The following is a 22,965-nucleotide window of genomic DNA, read 5'->3' on the forward strand; positions in this document are numbered from 1 at the left end:
CATGCACCCCATGCTGCCATCACCCCAGTCTACTTGCTGTCACTCAGCCTTCGCTCATGTTCAAGAGACATTGGCATAAAGCCTCACTGTACCTTTCCTCTTCAAGGTCAATGTCATCTCGTTAGTGAAGTCCTCTCTGACTTTGCTCCCTGTCACACTCACAGAAGAGCTAGCTGTTCTCTTCCCTGAGCACGTGTAGAACATTCCACATTGCTTCCAGAACACGTCTTCCTTATAGAACACGGATGGCATTTGACATTTGGCAAAGCGTCTTGTGCAGAAAATGTGCTCCATAAGTGTTCGTTTATCAGACACAAAGTTTGTTAAACTTTTTTTTTTCTGCACAGTTAAATTCATTTTTCTTTGATGTATTTTAGGACCTGTGACATTTTGAAAAGGGAATCATGATAAAATCCCACTAATGAGTTGTGGTTCACTGCATATATATTAGGGAGAAAAGAAAGAAAATGGTGTCAATTTCTAGAATGTCCTCCTCTCTGTCCTAGGAAAGGAATGCTAAATTATTATGCAGTCAACTTTCAAAGTGGAAGACATCTTGATATTGACCTTTATATTTCTCTATTTTATCTTATCATGAAAAATATTTTCAAACGCTAAGAAAATTGGGGCACAGGAGAGAGTAAAGTTCAGCTGATGACGCAGCTTAGTGGGTAGAATTCCTGGCCATGTTCCAGGTAAATGGAATATCCTCTTCCTGGAACATGTCCCAGTTTGCTTGAGCTGTTCCTGGAACTTGTAATACTCCCACGTTTTCTTCAAGGTTCTCTCTTGGATTCTACTTCCTTCACGAAGCCTTCCCTGATTTACCAGCCAGAAATTGTTTTCACTACCACCCTGTTCCCTACTCCTCGCGAGGGACCCAGCCCTGAGTGGCGTAACAAGCAGAGGTTCGCAGGTCTTAAGGGATGAATCCTGGCTGTGCTAATGTACAGTTATGGGACCTTGGGAAAGTTACTTAACTTCTGATGCTGTTTCCTCATCAGTGAAGGGGATGATGATAGTATTTGACTCATCGTGGTTAAGATTAAAGGAGGAAATGAATTAATTTACCAAACAGAAATAGACTCACAAACATAGAAAACAAACTTACAGTCACCAAAGGGGAAAGGGTGGGGGATAAATGAGGAGTTTGGGATTAACAGATACACACTACTATATATAAAATAGATAAACAACAAGGACCTACTGTACAGCACAGGGAGCTATACTCAATATCTTGTAGCAGCCTATAATGGAAAAGAATCTGAAAGAGGATACATACGTGTGTGTGTGTGTGTGTGTGTTTGTATAACTATCACTTTGCTGTACACCAGAAACTAACACAACATTGTAAATCAACTACACTTCAATTAAAAAAAAACATAGTGCACATCCATTAAAAAAAGACTAAATGAGGGAAAATATAAGTGCTTAGCATATATTATTTGTGCTACTTGTCTACTTTGCTTTGTAGATAATGTAGTTATGTGTAAACGTAGGAACTGTGCCTCTTTTATCTTTGTATCCCCCGCTGTTCCTGGAATATAGCAAGCACGAGATGTGAATTAATGAAGTCACATATAAAAACTCTCTGTGAAGCCTTCTCCAAGCTTTTCAGCCATAGCATTGTTGCAATGATCACATTTCCTGAATTGTTTTTAATGACTTAAAGTCCTAATTGAATAGAGAAGCACTCACTGCTAGCTTCCTTAATTATAATTATTGATGTCAGTGTCATATAGTCGCCAGGCAGTTGGTAAATTATAATTCCAGTTGTTCTGTCATCAGTATTGAGTAAGTTATACTGGGAATGAGTGTTCATTGGAAACTTTGCCGTTGGAAGGTAAATGAACTCGTGGCAAGGTGAGAATGTTGAAATTCAAGTTTACAAAGGGAAAGGGGGTGGGGTAGGAACTAATGATTGCTGAGGACTCATTATAAACCAGACACCACGCTAGTGGTTTACATGGGACACCTCTGAGCTACCGTTCTCCTCATGTCATAGATGAGGAAAGGTAAGTAACTTCCCCAGTGTCACAGTCCACGTACGTATTGATAGAAGAGCTGGGGATCAGATTTACATTTGTTGGAGTTCAAAGCTGTTTCCCTATAACATCATACTGTCCTAGGAGTGAAGGACAGTTGTGCCCTTTTGGGAAATCTGAGATTGACTCAATATAACCCTTGCCTCCAACTTGTGTATAGGTATTTTCAAAATGAACACAGGCACTTAGAACCAGTTAGTTATGCATGGGGCAGTCTGCCTCAGTCTCCAACGGTGGAAATGCTGCAGTAGGGTCATGGCATTATGGATGGAGCCAGCTGAAGGCTATTCTGTCTCTGGATGAAACTCAGAAGAGAGCAAGGAAATGAATGAAAAAAACCCAACAGTATTGCATTATAAAAGATAATAGAATCATGAAACTGACCCTGAGATATAAGAGATAGGTCCTAGGAAGGAAGTAGAAATGAGTACGTAACCATAGGGATTAGTAGGAACTTTTTTTCCTCTATTGAACGGATTTGCTTATCTATTCATTTGGGGATTACCTTGCTGCTCATAAGCAAGGATGCTCGTTTTACAGTGTTTCCATATTAACTTTTCCCTCATTAATCTTGCATCCTACAGCAATATGATATTACCTTATCTGACCTAAACCAGCCAGTGCTTGTTAGTCTGTTGAAAAGCAAGAGAAATGATGACGCTGAGGTTCGGATGGCCCACCTGATCCCCGAGCTCTGCTTTCTAACAGGTGATGTTTATGTTTTTATACTCTGTCAGGCTCTCAGTCACAGATTCCTGATGCTTTGCGGTGGGTAGAACCTCCTTAAGTTAGCTGAGTGCCGGAGCGCTAATTTAACCCATGGAGGATGAGCCTTAAGTTATTTATTTCATCACAGAGGAAGTGGAAGGGTAGAGTGCTCTTTGGAAATTGCTCAGCACGGTGAAAGCTATCTATTTCCTTTATCTCGTGTATTCTGTTTGTTAATTTGATGTTAAAATGGTCCCCAGATGTTTTCCTAAAACCAAGCTGTTCTTCCGCACTTTTTGAACTTCACTAGGCTAAGAAGCCACACGATTTACTTTTCTTCAGGTATATTCTTTGAGTGGTGCCAAAATGCTCCTTATTTTCTTTTTGCATAAGCTTCCAGAAGGTAATCTTCGCTCTCTAGTAGAAGCTGAATAACTGTCTCAGGTGCTTTTAATCATGCTCGTCTGATCACCAGGGTGAGACTAAGGGTGGACTTCCTACTTTTTACACTTTGTATTGCTCGGATCAGTTATCATGTGTATGTATTTCTTTTGTGATTAGAAAAGTTAGCAGGGACATCATCCCTGCAGGGAGGGATGCCCGTTCTTAGTGGTACTAATGACATCCCAGGTCTGCACAGTCCCCATGGTGGCCTCTAGCCACACGTGGTCACTGAGCACTTGACGCATGACTAGTGCGACTGAGGGACTGGCTGGGGAAGTGCTGTAAGTGTCAAATACAGACTGGATGCCTAAGACGTAGTATGGAAAGAAAAGGGAAACTACCTCATTGACAAATTTTTCATATTGGCTGCATGTAGAAATGATAATATTTTGGATATATTGAGTTAAATAATATATACTATTTGAATAACTGCATCTGTTTCTTTTTGGCTTTTTTTTAATGTGGCTACTATAGAAAATTTTAAATGACACGTGGCTTGCATTGCTGTCAGATGGTGCTATCCAGACGGTGAATCTGATTCAGTTTAAGTGAAAACTTTTATTACCCTGTGCCTGAGATGGGCTGGGGTTACATCAAGGACTGTCCATTTTTCACTTTGTTTTCATTCACGTTGAATAGGGCTGCCTGGCGAGGCAAGATCTGATTTCCGGCTGATGAAGGCTGTGGCTGAAGAAACGCGCCTCAGTCCTTTGGGAAGGCAGCAGCGCCTGGCCAGGCTCGCAGATGATATCCAGAGGTACAGGGACATCTCCACATCCAGACGCTTCACAGTATCTCTTTAGTGATAAGTTTGTTATCAGCAGTGATAGCTCACCTTTATTGAGCACTTAACATGTACCAGGCAGTGTGGTAGCACTGTCCATGTATTGTCATGTTTAATTTTTACATCAGCCCTGTGAAGTAGTCAATTAGTCCTACCTTTTGCCAATAAGGAAACCACAGCTTTAAAAGATTTCAGAGTTTCCTCAAGGTCACATGTTATTAAATGTCAGCACTCGGAGTTGAAGTCTGGTCTGTCTGGCTCAAAGTCCCATTTTGCTAACCAGTGAGCCACACTGGGAGCCTTTCCATCCCTGCGTGTCCCCCATGGGTGCAGTCTTCCTATAATTCTCTTGAGCAGGGAAAACAATGGTGAGTAGAAATAGAAGTCAGGAGCCCTAAAAAAATCAGTCTGAATAATTAAGTTGTAATTTTATCTCTAATGATTAAAATTCTTTAGAAAGTAAGTCCTTTAATGATTTAAAACTCAACTCTATCAACAGAAACAAGGATGCTCGTTTTGAGCTGGAGACCTGGGGCCTGCATTTTGGATGCCAGATGTCTCTGACTGGCCGGGTTGTGCCTTCAGAAAATATAATAATACAAGACCACATAGTAAGTGCAGTGATTTTATTTTCATTTAAAAGTATTTTCTTGAATGTGTGTCAGTTTGATCATATGCCAGAATGACTAGTGGGCTTAGAATATTCATTTGGTTTTTCCATGGCCATGTCCCTGCCTTTCCTTTGTTCTAAACCTCCAGGTCCCTCTGTTTTCCTTTTTAATCCGAGTGTACTTTTGAAAGGCTTAGCGGCACCCAGCGGACATAATTTAGGTCAGTCACTGTGATGTGGTGTCACATTTAAAGATGAGTTAGAAAATGGTATTTCAAGCCATTGCAATCAAAACATGCCAACCTATTATTGCGTGTTGTAGTACTCTTACATCACTTAAAAAAAAAAATCTATGGTACCTGAGAAAATTCTTTTAACTGCTGAAGATTAATTCCAATAGACCATATTTCCTGGTACCTCAGGTTTTTTTTCCCCCAAAGTAAAATGCTGCTCAGTTGGCATAAACATGAAGAAGTTTGCACAGAGCCCATCCCAGCCACGGCATTTAGGCAGAGAGGCGTTCTGAAACCTGGAGAGACAAATCATTGCTTCTTTGGGGCTTCCATTTAAAAATGAACCTATCTTATGCAAAAATTGCACATTCTCTTTCTACTTTTTCCCTCTGTTTTGCCCATTTTTAAAGCCAATTACATTTCATTTTTAAAGGCACTCTTCTTGCCTTTATTTGATGTAATAAGTAAGCCAACATGTCAAAACTAATGACTGAGCAAGTGAATGGTTTTTTGTTGGCAGAATGGAGATTTTTCTCATCATTTCTTTTTGATAATCTATCCAAGCAACCGAAACCCTTATTGGAGAAGCTGAAGAAAAACTACTTTAAATGCAGAACAAAACAAAACTTTGTCAAGTCCTAAAATGTAGACCCCCATTAAGATCTTGTTCAGGAGTCAGTAAAGAGAAGCTCAGTTTCCGTTCCACACGTGAAGTGAGATGGGAAATATTTAAAATGGTCTGTCTCATCATCTCTAGGTAAAGTCATATTTGTCAGAGATTTGTTTGCATATTTTGGCCTGGAAACAGGTCTCCATAGGAGAAGGGGCACTAAGGTGGAGAACCCGCCCCCTGGAGGCGATGGTGGGTGGGCTAGAGGTGGCTGTGTCCTCGACTTCTCAGCTGATCCTGCTTTCTGGAAATTGGGTTCGAGGAACTGAGTACACTAAAGGTTCACAGGCTTCAGAGTGGCCCGTGCCCATTTGTCCTGGGCCCCCTGCCAGCCCATAACAGGTAGTGTAGGTGAGAGAGCTGTGGCTCTCTTCACACTGGTGGTAAAGGGAAGGAACGAATCCTAGCTCCAGACAGAAGCCTTTATGGAGGCCTAGCTCTTCCCCTTCATTCTCAGGCTAAGGTTGCTTCCTGAAGTTGAGTCCTTGCCTGGCCACCGTGAGATTGGCTGGGGCCTGGAAGTCAGAGTGCTTGCTGGAAAGGGCCCTGGTTGCAAAGACAAGAGCAGTATTCTAAACCTTCAGTGCCACCAGCTGGCTCCATAACCCTTTTCAGCCATGTCTTTGGAACCTGTAAAACAAGGGAATTGGAATGCTTCTTAAATGGTAATGTGCGGATGAATCACTGGGGAACTTGTTAACATGCAGATTCTGATTCAGTGGGTCTGGGATTGGGCCCAGGACTCTGCATTTCTAACGAGCTCTCAGGAGATAGCCATGCTGCTACAAGGCAGCACTTTAAGTAGCAAGAGATTAGATTGCAGTGTTTTTTTAAATTCTAACAGTGACTCTTCCTGGTTTACCACACCAAGAACATTTCCATTTGATTCCAGTCCATGGATATAAACAGAAGGCTAGGGACCAGTCTGAAGTCTCCCCTCTTCAAGGCAGGGAGCTTGTTTTTCCTGGTCACCTGGGGAACCTTCCAAAGAATGAGAAAGGAGCTTGTGTCCTGGCCTCATCTTTGCTCCTAGACGTATCTACTCTTGGCATAATGTATAGTCTTTAATTGTAGGGTTTGTTAGTTTCAGTACGATGACCTGCACTGTGTCAGTCATCAGCATTTTCTATTTGAGATATCTAGGTACCTAAAGCAAAGAGACCAAACTGGACAGCCAGTAGCCTGGCTTTTACATTCATAGTAAAGGTCGTAGACTTTTAGAGCCGGAAGGGAACCTAGAGATTTGAACCAGGCACCTTTCCTTGCCCACAGCAGAGCCCCGTGAAGTAAAGGGACTTGCCAAGGATCTGCAGGCAAGGAACGGCTAACCTGGGATGATGCTGAGATACATCCACTCCCAGGAAGCACATGTGTTGTGTTCAGATGTGCAGCGCTTGTATCTGTGTTTTAAGTCTGAGAATAGCAAGCTGTACTAAATAGTCCTGTTCTGACAAATATGAACTATTCCACACTGTCTTTTTTATTTAATTGTTCTCTGAGTAAATTTGTTCAACCCTTTCGCAATCATTATTTTTCTCAGTGTCAACCTGTGTCTGCGGCTGACTGGTCCAAGGATATGCGAACTTGCAAGATTTTAAGTGCACAGTCTTTGGATAAATGGTTGGTTATATGTAGCAACAGAGCTGAACGTGTGACGGAGAGCTTTTTGAGCTGCTTGAGAAGAGTTGGAAGGCCCATAGGATTTAATGTGAACCACCCCAAAATGTGAGAAGATGCAGAAAATCATCCCAACTTTTTTCAGATACTAATTTGGTTTGGTTAAAAGATAGGAGATGATGGCTGATATAGCTACAAAAGTTTTTTTTTTTTTTAATGTCAGTAAAGTTTCCTAACGTAGAATGCCAAGCCGTTAAAAGTAGATAGATTTGGCAATGATTAAATTTTTATCCAGTTGAAATGTATTATATGTTGGTCTTTATAAAACTTTATTTTCATAGTTCTTCCTAGGCAGTACTCTCATTATCTCAGCGTCTTTCCAGTACTAGTTGGGGTATAAATCCTTAATAAATCCATATAGTGCCTCCTCAGTTTCTTTTCTTAATTCTTCCATATCACTTACTTATAAAACTGAACAGCAAACAGGATATTAACAAATAAATGTTGCATTTCCTGACTTATTTGATAGATTTTATGTTTTAAAATTTAATGTAAGTATAGATCTGAAATAAGCTTTTCTTATTCTGTTCCTGTAGCATAAGAGTCATCTAGATAGTTTCTGATAGAACCAGGTCACTCATTTAGCCTTTGAACACTTATTGAGTATCTGCTACTACATACTAAATGCTATGCTATTTGCATGGGATGAGATAAATATGATGCTTTCAATTTAATAAGGGATCCATTCATATACAGCCACGCTCCAAGTCGAATATTGTTTTGCTTTAGAAGAGCCGTAAAGTTGGTCATACCTTACTTCATTGAGCTCGCTATGCATAAAAAAGAGCAACAGATACTTCTTTTTCTTTGTTGTAGTGGAGGTGCAAATGTCCTAAATTGGCAGGGTGGGAAGTTATTCTTTAAACACATGGTTACTAATTAATTACATCAGCAGCATAAGCATTGTTGAAAACCATAGCTGTTCCCAAAGTCTCATTTTACACTGTAGTATAGAATTCTTCTCTTATCAAATCTGTTAACAAATCGCCTGGTTTGAGTTTCACCTGCTCTAATTTCTCTTAACCCATGAGGTAATAAGGCAGGAAAAGATTCATGAAAGAAGCCACAGTCTCGGAACCTGGGCTGGCATCATAGGCTCTTTCTCACCCAAATTCCAACAAGCCCATGCCCGTGTTCGGTCCTTGGCCTGTTTTATTTGAAAGCTCATATTTTAGTCCATCCTTTTTTTTCCCTATGAAGTATCCATTTACTTACTAGATTTATATGTGTAGTTTTCTTCCATCTGAAACAACGTTGATGGCCACTCCTGTTAGAACCCGCAAGCGGCAGACAGTGGTCCTGCCACCTGCTGGTCAACTTTCAAAAGGCCACTGGGTATTGGGAAAGTCCCATTATATTTACATATGAGAGGCTGAACCTATGTCAAGAAAACAGATCTAAAAATTCTTCTCCGTGGCAATTTTTTTCTGTAGCATCTGGCCCCTAATATAATGTAACCACAGAACTGATAATTGATAAGTATTGATACTTGTCCACTGATTGATTGATTATGGCTAAATATTCCAGGCTCCACACAGTGTGCCATTAAGGAAAAAAGAAAGGTTTTAGTATGAATCATACAGATTAACTGAACACCTTGATCTCATTAACCTAATTCAGAAGTTCACTTTCAACTCCATTTTGAACAACAGAATTGTTCAAATAGCATCTGTAGGGACTCTATACAATGGGGAAAATTTCATTTTTCACCAAACTATTTTTTAAGTTAATAAAAATGGTAATGAAATGTTCCTGGTGTATCATGTGTGGGAGAAGCAATTTTAGACTCAAAAGCTTTCACTTTAATGATTTTTTCCTCAAATTATAGTCTGTTATAAAAATCAACTAATATTATTTTTAGTTCTATATGATTATGTGCTACTAAGAAGGGAACTAAGCATTTTCAAAATTACCTTTTTTTCTGTAGCATAAAAGTACAAGAAAATCCAGCTGCATTTCTTCACGCTATACAGAAATATGTTGATCCTGAGGTTCAGTTGGTAAGTATAGGATAATTTTTGAGGTATAATTTTAATTTTTTCTTCATATCTAATAGCCTTGAAAGAAGGAATTTGAACATGTTCTTCCATGATATGTTTGCAAATTGCTGTGCATTTCCCCAAGCACCCAAGAAAGTATTTATCTTGATATTTTAATCAATATTTTGTTTTCCTTTCATGTTTCTAATATTAATTTTTAAATACTTTTTGTTACTCCTGTATCAGCCTCTTGGATGTCTACATGTTTTCCAACTTACTGGGAGGATCATCTTTTACTCAAGATTTAAGATAAATTAACTCCCATCTTATCCCATAAGTGTTGGGGCACCCTGTGTTCTCCCCGTTGTTTCAGGAGATTCTTGGAAGGTTTAAGTGTTTCCATGTCACCTATGGCCCCATGCCCCTGCCTCCTCTGAATTCTTGCCCCCTTTCATGGGTGCCTTTTCCTCCTGCATTGCATCACCCTGAGGGACACCCACAATTGCTTCATTTCCCAAAGTATTGTGTGTGTGTGGTATGTGTGTGTGTGTGTTTGTGTATGTGTGTGTCCTGTGTGTGTGTGTGTGAGATGTATCTGACTTTGCTGAGGGTTGGGGCCAAGGCATGGTTATGTCACATGTCAACATTCCAGACAAGTTAAAATTGACATCCCTTTCTTAAAAAATCTCTCAATCATTCCTATTTCTTGGAAATGTTCTCTCAGTCTCCCACAGTACTGCAGTGCTTTTCTGTCCCATCTCCTGTCTGACCCCCCTAGCTCATTCATCCCAACTCCTAACTTTCCTACTTATAGCGCATGCAAAGCAGCTTAGCTATCTCTTTGTTTCCACGAAAAATGGCCCGTAAGGATGTTATAATACAGGAAGTTATCATCCTAAGAGCATTTATTTTTCACTTTAAAAAGTAAAATCAAACTAACAGAAAAGTTGCAGGAATAGTACAAAGAACTGTAATATACCATTCACCCAGATTCCCCAATTTTTGACATTTTATTATATTTATGATTTTCTATCATTTTCCACCTCCCTCCCTCCCTCCCTCCCTTCCTATCTATCCTATTTTTTTCCTGAACCATTTGAGTGTAAGTTACAGGAGTGATGCCCATTACCTTTTAAAAAATACATTTGCACACATTTCATACAAACAAGGCCACTCTCCTATGGAACCATAGAACAACCATCAAAATCAGGGAGCAGTACAACTAGCTAATCCACAGACTCCACTCATATTTCTCCATTTGTTCCCCAAATGTCTTCTCTGTTAAAAGGATCTAATATGTTGCCCTTAGTTTCCCTGTCTCTTTAATCTCTCCTTCAGTCTGTAACAGTTCCCTAGTTTTCCCTTGACTTTGATGACCTTCCAGTTTTGAAGAGCATAAACCAGTTATTTTATATAATGTCCCTCAATTTGGGTTTGTCTAATGTTTCCTTATGATTAAATTCAGGTTATGTACTTTTGGCAGGAGTATCACAGCAATGAGTCTGTGTTCTTACTGCATCTTACCGGGGGGACTCCATTGATTAAGATGGTTTCTGTCAATTTTCTCCATTGTAAAGTTACACTTTTTCTCTTTGTAATTAATCAGGTTTTTTTCTTTTTTTTTTTTTTGGTAGGGAGATACTTTGAGACTATGAAAATATCCTGTTCTTCATCAGACTTTTCCCACTAGTTTTAGAATCCATTGATAATTCTTGTCTGAATCCATTACTACTCTGATGGTTGCCAAATCGTGGCTTTCTAATTTTGTACTTCCTTCTATAATTATTAGTTGGCATTATAAGGGAGAGCTTTCTCTTCTCCCCATTTGTTTGTTTGTTCACTTATTTACATCAGTATGGATTCATGGATTCCTATTTTATTTACCAGCTTATAGTCTATCACTACTGTTATTTATTTCAATATCCAAATTGTCCTTGGTTTTGCCAGTGGGAGCCCCATTCAAGCTGACTTGTGTGTCTTTTTGACACCTTCCCAACTTTCTTGGAACAATTCCTTACTGTCTGGCACAATAAGACATTCCAGGTTAATCTAAGTTTTGCTGTCTAACTCTAGAATCATATGTTTTCCCAATGAGCCCTGATTCCTTTTGGTAGAGAACAGTATTTAGAAACCAAGATCTGGGCACTGGGTGTATTTATTTGCTACTGGGGTGTCACTGCCCCTAGGCTTTTCCAATGGGCAAAGCTAAGAAATATGTATATGTATGTGTGTGCATATATATAAATACACACTTGCATCTATTTTATTACTATATGTAGTTATGTATATATTAAAATATTTTATTAAAATTTTAAAGATTAAAAATGTGTTCACGCCTCCAGTTGCAACCCAGTGCCACAGGAAAGTGTTCCCCCTTTCCATATTTGTACTTCATCTCTCTAATAGTGAGAAACATGGCCCTTATTATTCTCCACATACTTGCTTCTTTATCCGTGGTGTGTAACCAGTCTCACTTGACTCCCACCTTCTTTTGGTCCTGGTCCCCATTGGGCTATTCCTTGTTCTTCCACCTACCTTGCTTAGCCCCAGACTCATGGGATGGAAGGCAGGAAACCCCCCCTAAGACAATTTTGCTGATAATTTAAAAATATTTTTCCCAACTTTATATAATTAAGTGTAAATAATTTTAGCCTTTGACATTATGATAATGAACAGTCCTATAGGTGAAAAAAATCACGTTGTTTTCTGTTAATTATGACAGTGCCTATCTTTTCTGTAATTTGGGTGTTTTGAAAGTAGAGAATAAAACATAGGAAGGAGATGGAGTTAGGCCAGGAGAGGTCCTTCTGTGAGGGAAGTACCTGATGGGAAGTAGAGGCAGTGAGAGAGAAGGGTGGAATTTAAAAATACCAGAGCACCTGAAGCTTCTTTTTCCTTATTTTCCCTCCCCTCATACCTTACACTCAAGTCCAGGTTAACAAAAAATGTGTTGTTGCTTCTTCCTTTTATTTTGCCTGTCCAGCGCCTAATGGGAAAAAGACCACAATTTAAGCTAATTCTCCACTTTGCTTATCTGTGGATGAAGTTGGGGAGGAGGCAGTGGGGATGATAGCTGGAGAGCTACAGGGAAGGATCACTGCAGTAAGGGAGGCAGCTGGAGGAAGAGCTAGGATGGAAGGGAATTTGAGGAGTCCGGCAGAATCAGATTGGCAGAGGAGCAAGGAGGAGGGAAGAGCCAAGGGAAGTGGTAGGGTTGGAGGGAGGCTTTGCAGAGTGGATGGCTGATGAGAAGGCATTTCAAATGGCTTAGATTCATTGCTCTTTAAAGGCCATTTAAGAGAAGGACTGTAGGGGCAATTCCCTGGTGGTCCAGTGGTTAAGACTTGGTGCTTTCACTGCCGTGGCCCATGCTCAATCCCTGGTCAGGGAACTAAGATACTGCAAGCTGTGTGGCGTGGCCAAACAAAAAAAATAATAAAAAAGAGAAGAACTGTGGGTATGTTAATATTTGCTTCTTGGGAACTTAAGGGCAAAAGATGTTTGCATCCATATATTCGTGTTTTTTTAAAGCTTCCTCTGAACATAAGTAAATGAACTTTCTTTTCTTCTGTTTTTTTTTTTTTTGACTTTCAGGTAATGTGTATTCTGCCTTCTAATCAGAATAGCTATTACGATTCCATTAAAAAATATTTGATCTCCGACTGCCCAGTCCCCAGCCAGTGTGTGCTTGCTCAGACGTTGAATAAACAGGGAATGTTGATGAGCATCGCCACCAAGATTGCCTTGCAGATGACCTGTAAACTCGGAGGCGAGCTGTGGGCTGTGGAGATCCCTGTGAGGAACCGTCACTCTTTTTCTTTTAGTCATCAATCTATCTATTAATGAATTTTAAAAATTAAATCAAAGTAGGAGGAGATCTTTTCACGTGATCCTAGAAATATTTGCTTTGTTTGTTGGGTTGGTTGGTTGTATGTTTGTCTGCTCTGGGCTCCGTTACACCAGCCACTGGGAGGGTATCCAGAAGGTGAGGTGTGGCCCCTGTTCTCATGGAGCTTCGGTTAAGCTAATAACAGAATCTTTCGTGAAACAGAATCTAGTTTGGCATCGACTTGGAGGCACTTGATTTGGAGCCTCCCAGCCGTGGTTTAAAATCTGTGCTCCATGGCCTCTGCCTTTACCTGCTTTCAGCAGGGTGATACTTTGCAGAGTAGCCTTGAACCCTGGATGGGACACCCCCACTAGAGCTTGGGGAACCAGCAGAGCCTGTGATACAAACCTCCAAGTCGTGTTGGGAACTGAGAAAATCTTCTCCTCTTTCCTGAGCTATGGCCACCATGGGAGGAAGTGAGGAGGGTGAGGAATGAGGGAATGTTGCCTATTCCCTTACCCAGGATGTACAAGGTTACCCCCAGCTGCCCCTCCTGGAGGACATAGACAAGTGAGGATTCCTTAGAGAGCTGAAGAATGGGGAATGGAATTTCCCTTCAGATTCCTTCAGCCTCGAGACAGGGGAGAAATGGACAGGCCACTTTACCAGAATCTCTTGAGCCACTGATGGCCCTTGCCCACCCCCATAAAGGATGGTGGCCATTTTTTATTACAATGAGTCTCTTAAGCAAAGTATGTACTATATTATTCCCTCCATCTTTTTGCTTTTTGTTTTTCTTTGAAGCAGATTCTTATTATTCCCTTCATCTTTAAGTTTCTCTGGTTTCTGGTTTAATAATCTGCCTCATCTCGACCTTGATCTCCCTGGCACATAGCTTAACTTAAATAATTCAATAACTAGGGACAGTCTTTTAAAAACTTCATAATACATCATTGCTTGGGAAAACACCTCATTCCATTAAATCATGAAAAATTTTAATTTTACAGTTAAAGTCCCTGATGGTGGTTGGTATTGATGTCTGTAAAGATGCATTCAACCAGGGAATGGTGGTGGTTGGATTTGTGGCCAGTATTAACCCCAGAATCACCAGGTACTTTTAAAATTACCCTAACATATTCTTCAGTTATTTAGACTATTACTTGTGGTTTAACTAAAGACTTTACAGAAAGGAATAGTTTGTATTCTTCACTCATTTTTAAAATATGGACACTTATGGTCATAAATTATACTTACATCTATAAATGTGATGGATAATATTGGGGTAAAATGTAGCTTCATTAAAAAACTATTTTTATACATACATTAGGACAAGCTATTGCTCGTATGCAAATCATATTCCCCAAATGATGGCCGTGTAGAAATTCTTGTGCATTTGTTTTCTGAACACCTGCACTGTATTGGGCTCCATACTAGGAAGTTTACATACACGATGTCAAGCAGTTGAGAATCAGATTGCCTGGATTTATATCCTGATCTGTCACTTACCTATTATGGTAAATGCTCAAGACATGCTTGCTGTTATTGTTGTTTTTAATGCAGAAACTTGATGTGGTGGTTGTTTACACAGCTATTAAAAACATAGGCAAGGGGCTTCCCTGGTGGCGCAGTGGTTGAGAGTCTGCCTGCCGATGCAGGGGACACGGGTTCGTGCCCCGGTCCGGGAAGATCCCACATGCCGCGGAACGGCTGGACCCGTGAGCCATGGCCGCTGAGCCTGTGCATCCGGAGCCTGTGCTCCGCAACGGGAGAGGCCACAGCAGTGAGAGGCCCGCGTACCGCAAAAAAAAAAAACAACAAAAAAAAAACATAGGCAAGGATGAGGGATAACACATTAAGCATTGACTCATAGTACATGTTAAATTGTAGTTCTTAGAAGTGTTTCAATATTCGTAACTAAACAATGTGTTTTGAGGCTGTTTTGAACCATGTTTTCTTCCTAGAATTAAGCTATGTGATTTACTCCTCTAAATTGTGATCAGGTATATATTGGGGATTGTGGGAGACAGGAAAAGCAGCAATGTAACTGCGTGCCTCTGACTTCAGTCCAGGTTGTATGAGATCCCTGTTCTGTATGTCACTTCCTTAATCAAGCACATAAGGGACTTCCGGCTTGTTAGCAGCATTTCTAATTGCATCATTATTATTGCACAGATTTAGAGAACTGGAATAATGTGGACACATATATACCACTAAGTCATGATCTTCATTTTCCAAGTGCTTTTAATGAATAATTTTAGCAAGAGAACTTGCTTCTGAAATCTAAATAAGTTAATCATGTTAAGATTTCAATTCCCAAAAGCTTACCTATAGAAATGAAGTTTATGCTTGAGAAATCTTTGAATATTTTTAAAGTAGATCTGCTAAACTAATAAATTCCCTTATAATAATAATGTAGTGGCCTCTATTTATCAATGCTTATTATGTACCAAGTGCTGTGCTAAGTACTTTACATATATTATCTAGTTTAATTTTTACAACAACCCTATGAGGTACTAACTACCTTACTATCTTATAAATTTCCTTGGCACAAATGAGGAAACTGAGGCTTAGGTTCACATAAAAAAGTCACATAGCTGGTGAGTATACCAGCCAGGATTTGAACCCAGAGACGTCTGATGCTAGCACTGTGCTTTAGTTTCTCGTATCAATAAATTTTATTTGGGGGGGGGCGATGAGGGAGAGCATTTTAATATAATTGTAATCATACAGTGTATATAAAATTATGAACATTAATTTACTTATGTCTATTTCTTAATACTAATGCATGCTTAGAATAGAAATTTTGAAACTGAACTTTACTTTTGTTCTTTGCTTACTTTAGATGGTTCTCCCGCTGTATGCTTCAGAGAACAACGGCTGATGTTGCAGATTGCTTAAAAGTTTTCATGACTGGTACTAAAAATGTAACAATGGGGGTGGGCTCCAAGCACTGTTCTTTCAGACCCAAAATTCATAAGCCTCTAGCAGACCAGACAGGTGGAAACAGACTTCCCAAGCCTGCCTGAGTTGACTGCCACCCAGTAGGAGACCCTGAAGTTGTGGCCTGACTCAAGCTAACAGACAGGCTCTGTAGAATTTACATTTGTGTCTGTGTGTGATAAACTAAAAGCCAGGAGGAAAAAAAGTTTGTAGCTGCTGGTGGCTCTTGCAAGCAGTTTGAAGGTCAGAATAAACCTACCCTGGAGGAGCAAGGATTATGACAGACCAGCATTAGGTCTAGAAATAGGAGAGAAGCTTTTGGGACTGGGATGGGGATGCTGACAAATCAAGTGTGGCGTGGCAGGAGAAGATGGGAAAGGCAGCAGATGGGGAGGGTGCCCTCCTTACTATGGGATGCAGTAGAAAGGGGGGGTCTGGGGTTCCCATGCCCTTTCCAACCCTGGTGTGAATCTGGCTTGGTCATTCCCTAGCGTTGCGACCTGTGCAAATCACTCCCCGATTTGCATCGTCCCAACTATAAACTTCGGGGGGTCATAAATATTTGTTTCCAAGAAAGGTGAATTTGGTGACATATTTTGGTAGTGGACTTACATATACGGTCATCTTCTATCAAACAAATGAATTTCCTGGACAATAAACTCTCCTAAAACAATGGTGCCGTATATGCATGAAAAGAAATATTTTATCATATTACTTTCCCCTCACTTCAAAACCTCAGTAGCAGTTATGAAAAGCTTCTGTTGGGCAGGAGTCACTGTCTGGCCTCTGCTCTTCAGGCAATTTCTTAGAGCGAGGGGACATTTTTCAGAGTTCGTATTGTCAGCGAGAGTGATGGGTGAATCCACGTGAAGAGATGCTTTTAGAGGAACAGCCAAGTCGTTTCCTTATATTTTCATATTTATGCTCATTAGAGAAGAAATTTACATAAAATTATCCAGTCTGTCCTTATTGAGAGGATTTATAGATTTAAAGAAACTAAATTAGTATTAATACGGGTTTGGGAAATTTGTATGTCTATTGCATGAATTAAATTTTAATGTATTGCTTAAATATTAAAATTTTACTAAAGAGATATGCTAAGTTTGAGAATACATTATGCCATAGAAACTGTAATGATTCCTTAAATAGCAGAGTTGCAGGAATGTTCTGGAAAGGTATCCATTTTTATATTATTGCAAATACAACCCAAATTAGGTATTACTCTATCTTATCATGGTCTGAACTAGCAAGCTATTTAAATGTTGAAATATATGGGAATGTTATTCTTTGTTGGCATCAAGCAAGTCATTCTTTTCTTACTAACACCAAATCCTGCAGGGGCACTGAACAGATGGTACACGCATAACCAGGGTTTGCCAGGACGGATAATTGTGTACCGTGACGGTGTAGGGGATGGTCAGCTAAGAACACTCATTGAATATGAAGTTCCACAGCTACTGAGCAGTGTGACAGAAGCAAGTTCAAATACCAGGTATCAAATTAGTATCCTTCCCCCACTTCCAGTTCTAGCATATTCATCGCAACTATTAAAATTACTGTATGCCAGCATCTCTTTTTTTTTCCATGCAGTTAAGTTTCACTGCATTTCTGCATTATGCAAGTACAACCAACCCTAGATTGGAGGGTAGTTGGGATGGTATTATGTAAATAGTCTGGGTGGTATGAGATTTTGGGGGCCCTGGGTCGGGGCACCAGAAGAAGGCGGGAATCCTCCAGGGTGCCTGACACTGAGATTCAGCAGGAAGCCTGCAGGGCTGCTGGCAGGTGAAGATGCTTCACACCTATTAACATGCTAGGAAAAAAAACAAGCTGTGGTTTCAAATTTGAGGCCTAAATCAACACACAGGGCAAAAGCCTCTGACCTGCAGGCACTGATGTGCAGCTCAGGTCCGCAGAAGGTGCTGGGAGCGGTGTGTGTGCTGTGAAAGCTGGGCTACATATGAAAACCAGACCATGCTAAACACCAAGAACCTTGCTCTGCTGTCACACTTCTAGATTCAATGTCTTGGTATATTTTCCTCCATGACTGTGTCAAGTGTTAAGTGCAAGAAAAATGTTAGAACTAGAAAATGGAGGAGGATGACGATCTGAAATTGGCTTCTTAAAATCCTCAGAAAGCATCTTATTCTGTTGTGCATAGAGCTTGGTCTGTAGGGTTACACCGTCATCACCACCGTCAACCAAAGTGTCGCAGCCACGAGCCCCAAAGGAGCTGAGCCTTGACCTCATTAGTAACCATCAGAAAGGAGGGAGAGAATCATAGTTTGGAGGCAGAACCACCTTTAGCTGTATCCAAAATATCAGAGCCAAAATCTCTCATTCCCCGCTGACCTTGGGTTAGTTAGATTTTATTAAGAATCACCTCCATGCAATTTGGGGATCACAGGAGTAAATTTAGCAGCTGACGGTGCTAAGGAGTTAGTTCTCCTGCACTGTAACATCAACTTTTAAAAAGTTTCAAGATTGAAAACATTAATAATATATTTTTAAAATAATTAAAACACTTAGGGCTTCCTTGGTGGCGCAGTGGATGAGGGTCCGCCTGCCGATATAGGGGACACGGGTTCGTGCCCCGGTCCGGGAAGATCCCACATGCCGCGGAGCGGCTGGGCCCGTGAGCCATGGCCGCTGAGCCTGTGCGTCCGGAGCCTGTGCTCCGCAACGGGAGAGGCCACAAGAGTGAGAGGTCCGCGTACCGCCAAAAAAAAAAAAAAATAAAACACTTAAAGTGAAATTTCAGTGACCCTTGCATCCTAGAGGTTTCTTCCATGATGGGTGAATATTTGGATTTGGATTTTACCAAATACTTAACACTTGGTCATTTAGCATTTGGCCCATATGTGTATGTGGACCGTCCATCGATCCTCCCAGGTGCGTGTTTTGCAGGATTCAGAAGCGTTGATTTGAAGAATAAGAGGAACTTCTGGTTCTTCCTTTGCTATTCAGAAATTGAGAAGAGTGAAGGTGAAAATAGAGAGATGATTGCTAATGGGAAGAAAATCTTGTCTCCACGGATAATTCTGAAAAATCTTTCTTTAGAAGTGCTGATTGTAGTTCATTGTCCTGTGAGCCATTCTTCCCTGTCCCCCTTCAGTGATATAAATTGGTCAAACGACTGAGCATACCACGCTTTTGCAACAAATGAAGACAATCCTTGATTTAAAAAATTGTTTGTGTCTCTGGGGGAGGGGAGATTGGGGGTAATTTTTCTTTTCTTTGTTTTGCAATGTTTCGCTGATCAATTAATTTATTTCATTTTAAGATTACCAAATATATATATATAAATAAATAGTTGCATGGCTTGGTTTAGTTCTCTCCATATTTATTTATTTATTTATTTAATTTTTAATTTATTATTTTGCCTCTCTTGTTCCAAGCCCCAAACTGTCAGTGATCGTGGTCAGGAAGAAGTGCATGCCACGATTCTTGATGGAAACAGGCCGAACTCTGCAGAACCCACCTCTTGGCACCATCGTGGATTCAGGAGCAACGCGGCCTGAATGGCAAGTCTGTTAGAAAATCCGTTTTTAACAGAGCTTTGAGTGTGTGTGGTCAGGTTCGGTCCTGTTCTGCGAGCCTTCTTTCTCACAGTCCTTCTTTTCCCCTCAGGTATGACTTTTACTTGATCAGCCGGGTTGCCTGTCGGGGAACCCTTAATCCCACCTACTATAATGTCATTTATGATGACAATGGCCTGAAGCCCGACCACATGCAGAGACTCACATTCAAACTGTGCCACCTCTACTACAACTGGCCAGTAAGTGACAGCTGTTTATTTAGGTACAGAGTGGTACTCAAGGCGCCTACCAGGGAATTGTCACCCGATTCACCTTGGTGTCCCAACCCCTGGCACAATGCCTGATTTTCCACAAAGGAGGGATGAATGAATGAATGAATGACTTCTTAAGTCCACAGTGGATGAAACCCACTCTATCATAGGCATAAAATAGCAGTAACTCTATAATGCATTAGCATTGATAATTTTCCTAGAAGACTTTATTATATACATTTTCTTATGCCAGCCTGGGAGGAAATCAGGGTATTGTTATTTCCAAGTTACAGATGAGGCAATTGAAGACAACTCAGGTGTTGTGTCTAGTGGGAAAGTAACAGGCTTGGCTCTGTTCTGTATTCCTGTACGTTAGGCCCAGAGCTGCTCACCAAGTCCAAAGCCAAGATTTTCTCTGAGCCCCTTGGAACATCAAGTTGTAGGAAACTTAGATCAGCCCTAAGCATGTGGCTCGCAGGTCCCAGCACCGGGAAGCCAGATTGGCCCTCTCTGCTCTCCCATCTTGCTTAGTGAATTTAAGTTCCCAGGAGAAAGGGTGCCCTTTGTTGATTGAGTTTGGTTCCAATTGACTTAATTCTATTGTGTATAAAACTAGTGGATGAAAAAACTCAGGAAAAAAATATCACTTTGAAGAGGAAGTTATCCTCTTAATCATTACCAATACTTTTTCCTCCTTAGGGCCTAATCAGTGTTCCAGCCCCGTGTCAGTATGCACACAAGCTGACCTTTCTGGTGGCACAAAGCACTCATAAAGAACCAAGTTTGGAATTAGCCAATTCTCTCTTCTACCTGTGATGACATGAACCACGGGCATCCCTAGCGGAGGTTTCTGAGGAGTCGTTGGTGTACTTCGTACAAATCTGCCGTGAGCTTGAGGCTGTGACTGGGGAAAGGAGATTCAGTTTAAACTTACGGAAAAGAAAAAAAAAAACCAAATAACTGAATCTGAAATGGTTCAAAAGAAATGTATGTTGTTTTATTTTAAAGGTTACTTGTTTGAAGTGAATGCTCATTGTGGTGTACGGAATTAAAATGTACCATCACCTGAAAGTAATACTACAAAGCTAAATAGCTTCTAAGAAGATAAATGTTTGCATGATGTTTTGATGGTAGGCAAATGGGGTCTACGTTCTACACTAAAATTTGCAGAAGTTTTCTTAAATTATGTTACAGAGCGTTTTGTTGAGTGGTTTAAATAGTTGTTAGAAAATAAAGAACATTCAGAGCGTCACATGTGTGTTTACTGTTGTTCGGATTTCAGTTGGCATTTCATGTGAATTTCATTATTTAAGGGTTTTCAGCAAAGACTCTCACCCAGTAGACCACTTCACCATCACTCTTCGAGTTATATTTCTAAAAATGAATATTCCACTTATTCTCTCTTTTTGAAAATTGAAGTGTAGTTAATTTACAATGTTGTGTTAGTTTCAAGCGTACAGCAAAGTGATTCAGTGATATATATTCTTTCTCAGATTTCACTTGTTCTCTTAGGGAATTTTATTTCTCTTAGGGAATTTTATTTCACTTAGAAGCAACTGCTCTCATTGACGACCTTGCTTCCTACTGCACAGAAAAGACAGACGCCATGAGGAGAGAACTTGCACAGGCTACCATCCCATCTACCCACCTAAGGGCATCTCTGTGCATAGACCCTGCCCCTCGCCTCATTATCATAAATAAACCGTATCTGCGCTCCTGTGGAAGGCCCTCCTCTGGTGTACTAAATCCCGCTCCCTCTGCTCTATCAAGAGCACTGCTTTAGCAATCCTTCCCTCTCCCTTCTGCATCGTCAGTTTCCCTCTGGCACTGGATTATTCCCATCAGCATTGTAAATATACTCTTATTTCTTCCATATTAAAACAAACATTTGCCCTCCAGCTCCCACCCCATGTCTTTGCTCCTCTTTACAGAAAAATGAACCCAATTCCATACTCCACTCAGAATTTCACCACAACCACGAGAGCAAAATTGCTTTTGTCAAGGTGGCCAGTGACACCGATGGTAAATCCGATGGTTAATTCTCAGTCCTCATCTTCCCTGACCTGTCACAGCATTCGACCCAGTTGGTCATTTCCTCCATCTTGAGACACTCCACGTGGCCTCTAGGATAACACTCTCCTGGTTTCTCTCCTGTTGCGTCCATCACTCATTCTCAGTTTCCTTTGCTGGTTTCTCCTCATCTTCTATCCCTTTCACAAGACCGCCCCAGGGATGAGAATATTTCGATGCAGGAAAGTTCAGAGTTCCAGATTCTTCTCCCAGGGGAGAGAGTGTGTGAAAGGCTGCGGTGAAGTGCGAAGCAGAGAGCAAAAGTTTCTCTCTGAGGGATGAGGGGAAGCAGACACCAATGCAGAGATCATTTAAGAGAGCACAGTCTTTACCTGTTTGAGAGTTTTGTCCAGGCCGGGCAAAAATGCACCCACCATGGGTCCACTCCGGTAATAGTAACAATAACCTTTTGTGGGGTATAAGAGTGGAGGGGGGGTTAATACATTGCAGGCACAGTGCCAAGCACTTTACATACACATTTACTCTTCACAACAACTATATGAATTAGGCACTATAATGACCATTTTACAGGTGGTAAAACTGAGCCGTGTGGCTAACCAAAGTTTATAAAATTAATAATTGTGGAGCTAGAACTTGTCCCCAGGTGTGTTTGACTCCAAAGCCTGAGAGGTGAACCACAAGACTCTACTGCCTTAATAAAAGATTTTTAAAAAAACTTCTCCCAGAGTTCTTAGATGAGGCAGTGCCTTATATGCTTTAAAGTTGGCCTTGAATAGCAAGTCTTAGAGGCAAGGCACTGTATAAATCCAGAGTGGTTGTGTTTTTGTGTTGACGATGTGGTTTTCTTCCTTCCAAGTACAAGGATGATGTAAAGCGCCACCAGCTAACAGCCGGCTTGTATAAACCTACATGCAGCACGTTGATGAGACAAGCCACAGGCCTGTAGAGTTCTTCATCCTTTTACCTATTAAGCACTGTCCAAGGTAGTGGCTCTTTACCATTTTAACCCACCAGGGGGCACACAAGGACTGTCGTATAGGCTAAACCCCCCCGCCTTTGCCTGGTCCATGTGGTACAACAGATTGTGGAAGAATAGCCAACCCCAAGTGAGCTGCCAGAGGGCAGCATAGATTAGGAAACGCTTCATTTGAGCTCTGGTTCCAACTCTTTTAGCTTTGGGATGTGATTGGGATGTGATAACTTCTCCTCTATGAGACTGTTACCC

General features: G+C 40.8%; 1 protein-coding gene across 1 annotated transcript in view; it reads left to right on the top strand.

Moving 5' to 3' along the window:
• PIWIL4 (piwi like RNA-mediated gene silencing 4) overlaps nt 1–22,745 on the top strand; it is a 42,698-nt gene extending 19,953 nt beyond the window's left edge. The window contains exons 9-20 of the mRNA XM_022561360.2: nt 2,630–2,753; nt 3,837–3,954; nt 4,481–4,592; nt 7,035–7,219; nt 9,099–9,171; nt 12,745–12,945; nt 13,987–14,090; nt 15,822–15,892; nt 17,258–17,411; nt 19,318–19,443; nt 19,550–19,697; nt 20,409–22,745. Of these exons, the coding sequence (XP_022417068.2) occupies nt 2,630–2,753; nt 3,837–3,954; nt 4,481–4,592; nt 7,035–7,219; nt 9,099–9,171; nt 12,745–12,945; nt 13,987–14,090; nt 15,822–15,892; nt 17,258–17,411; nt 19,318–19,443; nt 19,550–19,697; nt 20,409–20,525 (1,533 nt within the window). The 3' untranslated portion in view covers nt 20,526–22,745. The remainder of the gene's footprint in view (nt 1–2,629; nt 2,754–3,836; nt 3,955–4,480; nt 4,593–7,034; nt 7,220–9,098; nt 9,172–12,744; nt 12,946–13,986; nt 14,091–15,821; nt 15,893–17,257; nt 17,412–19,317; nt 19,444–19,549; nt 19,698–20,408) is intronic.
• The last annotated feature ends 220 nt before the right edge of the window (nt 22,746–22,965 follow it).

This window comes from Delphinapterus leucas, chromosome 7 (genome assembly GCF_059928025.1).
Source record: "Delphinapterus leucas isolate spDelLeu-1000000601 "Yukka" chromosome 7, BTC_Dleu_Yukka2, whole genome shotgun sequence".
Taxonomy (NCBI): Eukaryota; Metazoa; Chordata; class Mammalia; order Artiodactyla; family Monodontidae; genus Delphinapterus; species Delphinapterus leucas.